Source organism: Hypanus sabinus, chromosome 28 (genome assembly GCF_030144855.1).
Source record: "Hypanus sabinus isolate sHypSab1 chromosome 28, sHypSab1.hap1, whole genome shotgun sequence".
NCBI classification, from domain to species: Eukaryota; Metazoa; Chordata; class Chondrichthyes; order Myliobatiformes; family Dasyatidae; genus Hypanus; species Hypanus sabinus.
The window spans coordinates 46091149-46103183 of record NC_082733.1 but is presented as its reverse complement, the minus strand read 5'-3'; the positions used below and the strand labels follow the sequence as shown (position 1 = coordinate 46103183).

At 50.1% G+C, this 12035-nt stretch overlaps 1 protein-coding gene across 4 annotated transcripts in view; it reads left to right on the top strand.

The window, feature by feature from the left end:
• The window catches only part of homer2 (homer scaffold protein 2), a 39391-nt gene that overhangs the window by 11875 nt on the left and 15481 nt on the right, over positions 1-12035 (top strand). For 3 of the 4 annotated variants that reach the window (XM_059953148.1, XM_059953145.1, XM_059953147.1), the window contains 3 exons: positions 5334-5465; positions 6484-6576; positions 8268-8345. In XM_059953148.1, the coding sequence (XP_059809131.1) occupies positions 5364-5465; positions 6484-6576; positions 8268-8345 (273 nt within the window). In that variant the 5' untranslated portion in view covers positions 5334-5363. The remainder of the gene's footprint in view (positions 1-5333; positions 5466-6483; positions 6577-8267; positions 8346-12035) is intronic. The other variant, XM_059953146.1, reaches the window with a different exon arrangement.

The following is a 12035-nucleotide window of genomic DNA, read 5'->3' as shown; positions in this document are numbered from 1 at the left end:
CAGGTTTCAATGTTGGAGGGTTTGTCAGGGATCAGTGCTGGTAATTAGGAGGATTTGATAGGGTTCTGTGCTGGTAATTAGGAGGGATTGACAGGGATCAGTGCTGGTAGTTAGTAGAGTTCAGCAGGGATCAGTGCTGGTAGTTAGGAGAGTTCAGCAGGTATCAATCAGTGCTGGTAGTTGGGAGAGTTCGGCAGGAATCACTGCTGGTAGTTAGGAGGGTTCTGCAGGAATCACTGCTGGTAGTTAGGACGGTTCAGCAGGAATCACTGCTGGTAGTTAGGACGGTTCAGCAGGAATCACTGCTGGTAGTTAGGAGGGTTCTGCAGGAATCACTGCTGGTAGTTAGGACGGTTCAGCAGGAATCACTGCTGGTAGTTAGGAGGGTTCAGCAGTGATCAGTGCTGGTAGTCAGGAGAGTTCGGCAGGTATCAATGAGTGCTGGTAGAGAAGAGGATTTGACAGGTTTCAATGTTGGAGGGTTTGTCAGGGATCAGTGCTGGTAATTAGGAGGGTCTGGCAGGGAACAGTCCTGGTAGTTAGGAAGATTTGATGTGGTTCAGTGCTGGTAGTTAGGAGGATTCAGCAGGGATTAGTCATTGCTGATAATTAGGAGATTTTGACAGGGATCAGTGCTGGTAGTTAGGAGGGTTTGGCAGGGATCTGTGCTGGTAGGAGGTTTTGACAGAGTTCAATGCTGGTAGTTAGGAGTGTTAGACAGAAATCAATCACTGCAGGTAGTTAGGATGGTTCAGCAGGAATCAGTGCTGGTAGTTAGGAGGGCTCGGCAGGGAACAGTCCTGGTAGTTGGGAGGATTTGATAGGTATCAGTGCTGGTAGTTAGGAGGGTTTGTCAGGGTTCAGTGCTGGAGTGTTTGACAGGGATCGATCAGTGCTGGTAGTTAGGAGGGGACAGCAGGGATAAATCAGTGCTGGTAGGTGGGTTTGACTGGGTTCAGTGCTGGTAGTTAGGAGTGCTTGACTGGGAAGGGTGCTGGTAGTTAGGAGAGTTCAGCAGTGATCAGTGCTGGTAGTCAGGAGAGTTCGGCAGGTATCAATGAGTGCTGGTAGAGAAGAGGGTTTGACAGGTTTCAATGTTGGAGGGTTTGTCAGGGATCAGTGCTGGTAATTAGGAGGATTTGATAGGGTTCTGTGCTAGTAGGAGGTTTTGACAGTGTTCAATGCTCATAGTTAGGAGGGATTGACAGGGATCAGTGCTGGTAGTTAGTAGAGTTCCACAGGGATCACTGCTGGTAGTTAGGAGAGTTCAGCAGGTATCAAAGAGTGCTGGTAGTTGGGAGGATTTGACAGGGTTCAGTGCCGGTTGTTAGGAGCGTTCGGCAGGTATCAATGAGTGCTGGTAGAGAAGAGGGTTTGACAGGTTTCAATGTTGGAGGGTTCGTCAGGAATCATTGCTGGTAGTTAGGAGGATTTGATAGGGTTCAATGTTGGTAGTTAGGAGGATCTGGCAGGGTTCTTTGCTGGTAGTTAGGAGGGTACAGCAGGAATCACTGCTGGTAGTTAGGACGTTTCAGCAGGGATCAGTGCTGGTAGTTAGGAGGATTTGACAGGGTTCAATGCTGGTAGTTAGGACGGTTCAACAGGGATCAATCAGTGCTGGTAGTTAAGAGGGTTCAGCAGAGATCAGTGCTGATAGTTAGGAAGTTTTGACTGGGTTCAGTGCTGGTAGTTAGGACGGCTCGGCAGGAATCAGTGCTGGTAGTTAGGAGGGTCTGGCAGGGTTCTGTGCTGATAGGAGGTTCTGACAGAGTTCAATGTTGGTAGTTAGGAGGGATTGACAGGGATCAGTGCTGGTAGTTAGTAGAGTTCCGCAGGGATCACTGCTGGTAGTTAGGAGAGTTCGGCAGATATCAATAAATGCTGGTAGTTGGGAGGGTTTGACTGGGTTCAGTGCTGGTAGTTAGGCGTGCTTGACAGGGAAGGGTGCTGGTAGTTAGGAGAGTTCAGCAGTTATCAGTGCTGGTAGTTAGGAGAGTTCGGCAGGGATCAGTGCTGGTAGTTAGGAGAGTTCAGCAGGTATCAATCAGTGCTGGTAGTTGGGAGAGTTCGGCAGGAATCACTGCTGGTAGTTAGGAGGGTTCTGCAGGAATCACTGCTGGTAGTTAGGATGGTTCAGCAGGAATCACTGCTGGTAGTTAGGAGGGTTCAGCAGTGATCAGTGCTGGTAGTCAGGAGAGTTCGGCAGGTATCAATGAGTGCTGGTAGAGAAGAGGATTTGACAGGTTTCAATGTTGGAGGGTTTGTCAGGGATCAGTGCTGGTAATTAGGAGGGTCTGGCAGGGAACAGTCCTGGTAGTTAGGAAGATTTGATGTGGTTCAGTGCTGGTAGTTAGGAGGATTCAGCAGGGATTAGTCATTGCTGATAATTAGGAGATTTTGACAGGGATCAGTGCTGGTAGTTAGGAGGGTTTGGCAGGGATCTGTGCTGGTAGGAGGTTTTGACAGAGTTCAATGCTGGTAGTTAGGAGTGTTAGACAGAAATCAATCACTGCAGGTAGTTAGGATGGTTCAGCAGGAATCAGTGCTGGTAGTTAGGAGGGCTCGGCAGGGAACAGTCCTGGTAGTTGGGAGGATTTGATAGGTTTCAGTGCTGGTAGTTAGGAGGATTTGGCAGGAATCAGTGCTGATAGTTAGGAGGGTTTGGCAGGGTTCAGTGCTGGAGTGTTTGACAGGGATAAATCAGTGCTGGTAGGTGGGTTTGACTGGGTTCAGTGCTGGTAGTTAGGAGTGCTTGACTGGGAAGGGTGCTGGTAGTTAGGAGAGTTCAGCAGTGATCAGTGCTGGTAGTCAGGAGAGTTTGGCAGGTATCAATGAGTGCTGGTAGAGAAGAGGGTTTGACAGGTTTCAATGTTGGAGGGTTTGTCAGGGATCACTGCTGGTAGTTAGGAGGATTTGATAGGGTTCTGTGCTGGTAGGAGGTTTTGACAGTGTTCAATGCTCATAGTTAGGAGGGATTGACAGGGATCAGTGCTGGTAGTTAGGAGAGTTCAGCAGGTATCAAAGAGTGCTGGTAGTTGGGAGGATTTGACAGGGAGGGGTGCCGGTTGTTAGGAGAGTTCGGCAGGTATCAATGAGTGCTGGTAGAGAAGAGGGTTTGACAGGTTTCAATGTTGGAGGGTTTGTCAGGGATCAGTGCTGGTAGTTTGGAGGATTTGACAGGGTTCAATGCAGGTAGTTAGGACAGTTCAACAGGGATCAATCAGTGCTGGTAGTTAGGAGGGTTCAGCAGGGATCACTGCTGATAGTTAGGAGGGTTCAGCAGGGTTCACTGCTGATAGTTAGGAGGGTTTGGCAGGGTTCAGTGCTGGAGTGTTTGACAGGGATCGATCAGTGCTGGTAGTTAGGAGGGGACAGCAGGGATAAATCAGTGCTGGTAGGTGGGTTTGACTGGGTTCAGTGCTGGTAGGAGTGTTCAGCAGTGATCAGTGCTGGTAGTTAGGAGGGTTCAGCAGTGATCAGTGCTGGTAGTCAGGAGAGTTCGGCAGGTATCAATGAGTGCTGGTAGAGAAGAGGATTTGACAGGTTTCAATGTTGTGAGGGATCATTGCTGATAGTTAGGAGGTTTTGACAGGGATCAGTGCTGGTAGTCAGGAGGGTTTGATAGGGTTCAGTGCTGGAGTATTTGACAGGAATCGATCAGTGCTGGTAGTTAGGAAGGTTCGGTAGTGTCAATGCTGGTAGTTAGGACGGTTCAGCAGGGATGAATCAGTACCGGTAGGGTTTGACAGGGTCTAATGCTGGTAATTAAGGATGTTCAGCAGGGGTCAATCAGTGCCGGTAGTTAGGATGGTTCATCATGAATCAGTGCTGGTAGTTAGGTGGGTTTGACGGGGTTCAGTGCTGGTAGTTATGAGGATTCAGCAGCAATCAGTGCTGGTAGTTAGGACAGTTCAGCATGGATCAGTTCTGGTAGTTAGGAGGGTTTGGCATGGTTCAGTGCTGGAGTGTTTGACAGGGATTGATCAGTGCTGGTAGTTAGGAGGGGTCAGCAGGGATAAATCAGTGCTGGTAGGTGGGTTTGGCTGGGTTCATTACTGGTAGTTAGGAGTGTATGACAGGGAGGGGTGCCGGTTGTTAGGAGAGTTCGGCAGGGATCAATGAGTGCTGGTAGAGAAGAGGGTTTGACAGGTTTCAATGTTGGAGGGTTTGTCAGGGATCAGTGCTGGTAATTAGGAGGGTTCAGCAGGGATGAATCAGTACCGGTAGGGTTTGACAGGGTCCAATGCTGGTAATTAGGGATGTTCAGCAGGGGTCAATCAGTGCCGGTAGTTAGGAGGGTTCATCAGGAATCAGTGCTGGTAGTTAGGAGGGTTCAGCAAGGATCAATCAGTGCTGGTAGGAGGGTTTGACAGGGTTCAGTCTGGTAGTTAAGAGGGTTCGACAGGGATCAATCAGTGCTGGTAGTTAGGAGGGTTTGGCAGGGATCAATGCTGTTAGTTAGGAAGGTTCGGTAGTGTCAATGCTGTTAGTTAGGAGGGTTCAGCGGGGATGAATCAGTACCGGTAGGGTTTGACAGGGTCTAATGCTGGTAATTAGGGGTGTTTAGCAGGGGTCAATCAGTGCCGGTATTTAGGAGGCTTTGACAAGAGTCTTTGCTGGTAGTTAGGAGGGTTAGACAGGGATCAGTGCTGGTAGTTAGGAGGGTTAGACAGGGATCAATCAGTGCTTGGGTCAGTTGCTCAGTGATCTGAATATAATATTGAGAATATAGGACATGTAAGACAGTGTAACAGGGTGTTGGGGTGTGTTTGTGTGGACCAGAGGGGGAGTGGAGCAGGATGCCTTGGGGACGTTGGGACATCTGGGTGTGACGAACCCCGAGGGCAGTGCAGCAGGATGCCATGGGGACCCCAGGGGAATTAGAAACTCAGGGGGCAGTGGAGCAGGGTGTCAGGGGAGTGGGGATCCCAAATGGAGTGGGTTTCAGAAGGAGAGTGGTTGAAGGGGGCAAGTGCAACCCAAGTGGATTGGGACCAAGGGCAAGTGGGAACCCCCCCCAGGTGCAGTGGAGCAGGATGCTGGGGTGGTGGGGACCACAGGGAAAATGGGGAATTCTGGGGTTAGTGGGGCAGGATACCAGGGGGAGTGTGGGGACCACAGGGTTAGTGGGGGCAGGGTGCAAGGGGGAGTGTGGGGACCACAGTGGGAATGGGGAATTCCAGGGTTAGTGGGGGCAGGGGAGTTGGGGACCACAGAGGGAATGGGGTCCCTAAGAGCAGTGGAGTAGGGTGCTGGTGGGGGGGGGGGGTGACCACAGGGCCCAGTGAGAAGGAGAAACAAAAGAAATGAATGTGGTTTTTCTCTCACCGCAGGTGATCATAAACAGCACAGTCACACCAAACATGAACTTCACCAAAACCTCGCAGAAGTTCGGCCAGTGGGCTGACAGCCGAGCCAACACCGTGTTTGGTCTTGGTTTCCCCTCCGAGCAGCAGCTCAGCAAGGTAGGGCTGGGGAAACACTTCGCTGGGAGTGAGGGTGATTGGAGGGGTTGAGAGGGATTGGATGGGGGGGTGTGGGGGATTGCAGGGTGTGAGGGGAATTGGAGTGAGTGAGGGGGATTGGAATGGGTGAGGGGTTTTGGAGTGGGTGAGGGATGTTGGAGGGGTGAGAGGAATTGGAAGGGGTGAGCATGATTGCGGGGGATTGGAGTAGGTGAGGGGGATTGGAGGGTGTGAGGGTGATTGCAGGGGGGTGAGGGGGATTGGAGGGGGTGAGGGGGATTGGAGGGTGTGAGGGTGATTGCAGGGGGGTGAGGGGGATTGGAGGGTGTGAGGGGGATTGGAGGGTGTGAGGGTGATTGCAGGGGGGTGAGGGGGATTGGAGGGTGTGAGGGGGATTGGAGGGTGTGAGGGTGATTGCAGGGGGTGAGGGGGATTGGAGGGTGTGAGGATGATTGCAGGGGGGTGAGGGGGATTGGAGGGTGTGAGGGTGATTGCAGGGGGTGAGGGGGATTGGAGGGGGTGAGGGGGATTGGAGGGTGTGAGGGTGATTGCAGGGGGGTGAGGGGGATTGGAGGGTGTGAGGGTGATTGGAGGGTGTGAGGGTGATTGCAGGGGGGTGAGGGGGATTGGAGTAGGTGAGGGGGATTGGAGGGTGTGAGGGTGATTGCAGGGGGTGGGGGGATTGGAGGGGGTGAGGGGGATTGGAGGGTGTGAGGGTGATTGCAGGGGGGTGAGGGGGATTGGGGGTGAAGGGGATTGGAGTGGGTGAGGGGTTTTGGAGTGGGTGAGGGGGATTGGAGGGTGTGAGGGTGATTGGAATGGGTGAGGGGGATTGGAGGGTGTGAGGAGGAGCGGTTTGAGGGGGTGTGAAATGAGACAAGAGGGATATGTTGGGGAGAAGGGTTGGGGAGAAGGGTTGGAAGGCTGTTAGTGTATGGGGTGGGGTATGGGGATGTGAAGTACCTCTGACCCCACCCCCATCCCCACCGGTAACTGGTATCACCTTCCCATTTTCCAGTTTGCTGAGAAGTTTCAGGAAGTGAAAGAAGCGGCTAAAGTGGCTCGGGAGCGGTCACAGGAAAAGGCAGAGAGTGGCAGCACTCACTCACACGTAGGTACCAGGGTGCGTCGGTGCAGTGAGTGTTGGCCCGGTAACTACCCCCTGACTTCCACGTTGCTGCCACTGTTCTGTGTGTCTAATGTCCCCCCACCCCGAGCTGATCCATCAGGGTTTCCGCCAGAAATGAGGGCGCATAACCTGCCCTTCCACCTTGTGGGTTCATTTTAATGATTTGTTGTTACCGTCTGGACTGCAAGTGTTTAATTAGATTACATGTTGTTAACACGGTTTCTAGGCTCTGGCTCAAGTCAATGACTTGGCTGAAAATGTGGTTCGTGGGTTAGCACCAGAATCCCATTGCCAGGGCTGAAATGTCAAAAACCACAGGGCATATATTTAATATGAGATGTGGAAGTCCAGGCAAGATGTGTAGACCAAGTACTTTCCTGAGGATGGTGGGTGCGAGGGGCTGGAGTGGAGTGGAGGTGGGCGTGTTTAAGAGGCTGTTACACACAGGGGTGTGCAAGGAATGGAGACAGACAGACTGCGTGCAGGCAGAAAGGATTTGCACTCAGCCGTTTAGCATTGCAGGCCAGAGGGTATGTTTGTTTGATGTCCATTGCCCCATATTAAAGCGGAGGCTCACACTCACCAAATGGTACCACTTCCTCCCACTGTCATCAAGCACTGCAAACCCCTGAACATCCTCCACCTGTTCTACCACTCTCCCTCACTGGATTCTCCCCTCCTTCATGCTGATTCCTCTATCTCCCTAACCCCCCATACTGAACCCACCATGCCCCCATACTGACCTTTCTACTCGCCTGTACTATCCCCTCTTTGTCAAGGGCAGGTGGTGCCTTACGATTGAATTCTTTGAGGATGTAACAAAACACATTGATGAAGGTAGAGCAGTGGATGTAGTGTGTATGTAAGGCATCAGTAAGGCATTTGATAAGGTTCCCCATGCAAGGCTCTTTCAGAAAGTAAGGCGGCATCTGATCCAAGGAGATCTTGTTTTGTGGATCCAGAATTGGCTTACCCACAGAAGGCAAAGGGTGGTTGTAGATAGTTTGTATTCTGCATGGAGGTCGGTGACCAATGGTGTTCTGCAGGGATCTGTTCTGGGACCCCCTCCTCTTTGTGATTTTTATAAATGACCTGGATGAAGAAGTAGAAGGCGAGTTAGTATGTTTGCTGATGACACAAACGTTGGGGTGTTGTGGATAGTCAGGAGGGGTATCAGAGATTACAGTGGGACATCAATAGGATGTAGAAGTGTGCTGAGAAGTAGCAGATGGACTTCAACCCAGATAAGTGTGAGGTGTTGAAAGTCAAATTGGAAGGCAAAATATAATATTAATAAACAATAGATAATAGGTGCAGGAGTAGGCTATTCGGCCCTTTGAGCCAGCACCGCCATTCACTGTGATCATGGCTGATCATCCGCAGTCAGTACCCCGTTCCTGCCTTTCCCCATATCATACTTCACTATCTTTAAGAGCTCCATCTAACTCTTTCTTGAAAGCATTCAGAGAACTGGTTTCCGCTGCCTTCTGAGGCAGAGTATTCCACAGATCCACAGCTCTCTGGGTGAAAAAGTTTTTCCGCATCTCTGTTCTAAATGGCCTACCCCTTATTCTTAAACTGTGACCTCTGGTTCTGGACTCCCCCAACATCAGGAACATGTTTCCTGCCTCTAAAGTGTCCAATCCCTTAATAATTTTATATGTTTCAATCAGATCCCCTCTCAGAAGGATGTTCCAGTGTATACAAGCCCAGTCGCTCCAATCTTTCAACATATGACAGTCATGCTTTCGGTAAGACTCTCGGTAGAGTGAAAGATCAGAGAGATCTTGGGGTACATGTCCATAGGACAGTCAAAGCTGCTGTGCAGGTTGACAGTGTTGTTAAGAAGGCATATGGTGTGTGTTGGCATTCATCAATCATGAGACTGAGTTCAAGAGCCGTGAGGTAATGTTACAGTTATATAAGACATTTGGTTAGACTCCATTTGCAGTACTGTGTTCAGTTCTGGTTACCTCACTACAGGAAGGATGTGGATACTATAGAGAGAGTGCAGAGGAGATTAACAAGGATGTTGCCTGGATTGGAGGGCGTACCTTATGAGAACAGGTTGAATGTACTTGGCCTTTTCTCCTTGGAGCGATGGATGAGAGGTGACCTGATAGAGGTATAGAAGATGATGAGAGGCATTGATCGTGTGGATAGCCAGAGGCTTTTTCCCAGGGCTGAAATGGCTAACACAAGGGGGCATAGTTTTAAGGTGCTTGGAAATAGGTAGCGAGGGGATGTCAGGGGTAAGTTTTTCACACAGAGAGTGGTGGGTGCGTGGAATGCACTGCTGGCAACGGTGGTGCAGGCCTTCTAAGAGACTCTTAGGTAGGTACATGGAGCATAGAAAAATAGAAGGCTATAGGGTAGGGAAATTCTAAGCAGTTTCTAGAGTAGGTTACATGGTCGGCACAACATTTTGGGCTGTAGGGCCTGTCCTGTGCTGGAGATGTCTATGTTCTATATGCCCTCCATACTGATCCCATTAATCTCCCTTTCCCCCTACTGACCCCTCTATCCCACTGTATTCATCTCACTATTCCTACCCCTTGGTATTGACCCCTCTATCTCCCTGTGCTGAAGGCTCTATCATTCCCACATTTAACCCTCTATTGACTCCACTATCCCCCAGTACTGACCCTTCTATCCCTGGTGCTAAAACCCTTTATTCCCCGCACCCAACCTAACTATCCCCCACTCACTGACCACACTATCCCTCTAACTGAACCGTCTATTACCCCTAGCTGACCCCTCTATACCCCTCCTGTACTGACCCAACTATCCCCCCATAGTGACCCCTCTATCCCCCCTCAATCTGACCCCACTATCCGGCCGATACTGACCTCTCTATCCCTTCTGGTACTGACCCCTCTATCCCTTCTGGTACTGACCCCTCTATCCCTTCTGGTACTGACCCCTCTATCCCCTCCCTTATTGAACACTCTATGCCCCCTCATGCCAACCCTACTATCTCCTCGAACTGACCCACTATACTCACCATACTGACCACTCTATCACCCGTCCTGAAACCTTTATCATGACCCCCTCCCATATTGAACCCACTATCACCCCATACTGTCTCCCCATACTGACTCCACTATCCCCCAGTACTATCCCTGGTACTAAAACCCTTTATGCCCTGCACCCAACCCCACTATCCCCCACTCACTGACCACTCTATCCCCCTAACTGAACCGTCTATTACCCCTGGCTGACCCTTCTATACCCCTCCTGTACTGATCCCTCTATTCCTCCTTATTGACTATCCCCCCAATTCACCACTCTATCCCCCAAAATGGCCCTTCTATTCCCCCCATGTACTGACCCCTCCGTCCCCTGTACTGACCCCTCTAACTCCGCATACTGACCTCTCTATTCCCCGTACTGGCCACTCTATCCTCCCCTTCTGATCCCTCTATTCCAAATCCCCTTCATACTTACTTGTCTATTTCCCCCCAGCTGACCCTTCTATTCCCCTCACATACTGACCCCTGTCTCCTTGTACTGACCTCTCTATCTCACATACTGATCTGTCTATCTCCACCGTACTGACCCCTCTATCCCTCCCTACTGATCCCTCCATCCCCCTGTACTCACCCCTCTTTTCCTTCCAGTACTGACCCATCTATCCCCCCACTAACCCTTTCTATCCCCCTGTACTGAACCCTCTGTCACCTCTGTTCTGAATCCTATATCCTCCCTGCAATGAACCCTCTATTTCCCTTCGCACTGGTCTCCATTCCCCCCTTACTATCCCACTGTATTGACCCCCCTCTATCCTAAATGGACCCCTCTATTCCCTCTCATACTGACCCCAGTATCCCCTGGTACTGAACTCTCTTTCTGCAACCCTCTTACTGAACCCTTTATTTCCCCTCAAACTGAATCCTATATCCCCCCCATACTGAACCCCCCATCCCCCCCATACTATCCCACACTATCCTCCTGAATGGACCCCTCTATCCCCACCTTATATTGACACTACTATCCCCCCCATACTATTCCTCCATACTGACACCACTATCCCACTATACTGAGACCAATGTCCCACAGTATTAACCCCTCTTTCCTCCTGAACAGACCCCTCAAACCCCTGGTACTGAACCCTCTATTCCCACAATACTGACCCCTCTATGCCCCCATACTGAACCCACTATCCCACTGTAATCCCCCCTCATACTGACTCTTACATCCCCATCATACTGACTCCACTATTGCCTCTCATACTGACCCCTCTATCCTCCCTCATACTGACTCCACTATCCCACAGGTACTGACCCCTCTATCCTCCCTCATACTGACTCCACTATCCCACAGGTACTGACCCCTCTATCCTCCCTCATACTGACTCCACTATCCCACAGGTACTGACCCCTCTATCCTCCCTCATACTGACTCCACTATCCCACAGGTACTGACCCCTCTATCCTCCCTCATACTGACTCCACTATCCCACAGGTACTGACCCCTCTATCCTCCCTCATACTGACTCCACTATCCCACAGGTACTGACCCCTCTATCCTCCCTCATACTGACTCCACTATCCCACAGGTACTGACCCCTCTATTCCCCCATACTAACCACACTGAGCGTAGGGTGTGGCTCTTTCCACATTCAGAGCATGGGCAAGATGATTCAGAATGGCAAAAATTACAAGTACCCTCATACTGACTACATTACCTTTCCATACTAACTCCACTATCCCCCCCATACTGACTCCTTTATCCTCCCTATACTTACCCATTGCCCCATTCTGATCTCTCTGTTCCTCCCATTCTGACCACTCTACACCCCCTTACTAACCACTCTATCCCTGCCATACTGACCACTCATACCCCCTCATACTGAACATACTATCTCCCTGTACAGACCCACTATCCACCCCATACTGACTCCTCAAGCACCCCCATACTTAACCCTCCATCCCCTGTACTGATCCCTCTGTTCACCCCATTCTGACCACTCTATCCCTCCCTTTCTGACCTCTCTAACCCCACCCCTCCGTACTGACCCCACTATTCTGCCGTACTGACCACACTATCTCCCTATATTGATACCACTATCCCAACATATTGACTTCTTTATTATCCCGAACAGACTCCTCAAACCCCCAGAACTGACCCCTCAATCCCTCGGTACTGACCCTTCTATCCCCCCCATACTGAACCTTCTCATTTTTCAATCTTTTTTATTGATTTCCAAATAAAGAATATACAAATCGGAAGAGGAGTTTAACAAGTAGATAATATAAAAGACATATAAACAGCAGCAGTAAAAACAAAATGTATATAATATCAAAATCAAATAAGTAAAATATTATGCTGTTATATATACAATGGTCAATAAAACTACAACTCCTCATAACAATCATAAAAAAAGATTGGAAATTTTATTGATAAGGAAAAAAAACCTACTAACTAAATTGAAACAAAAA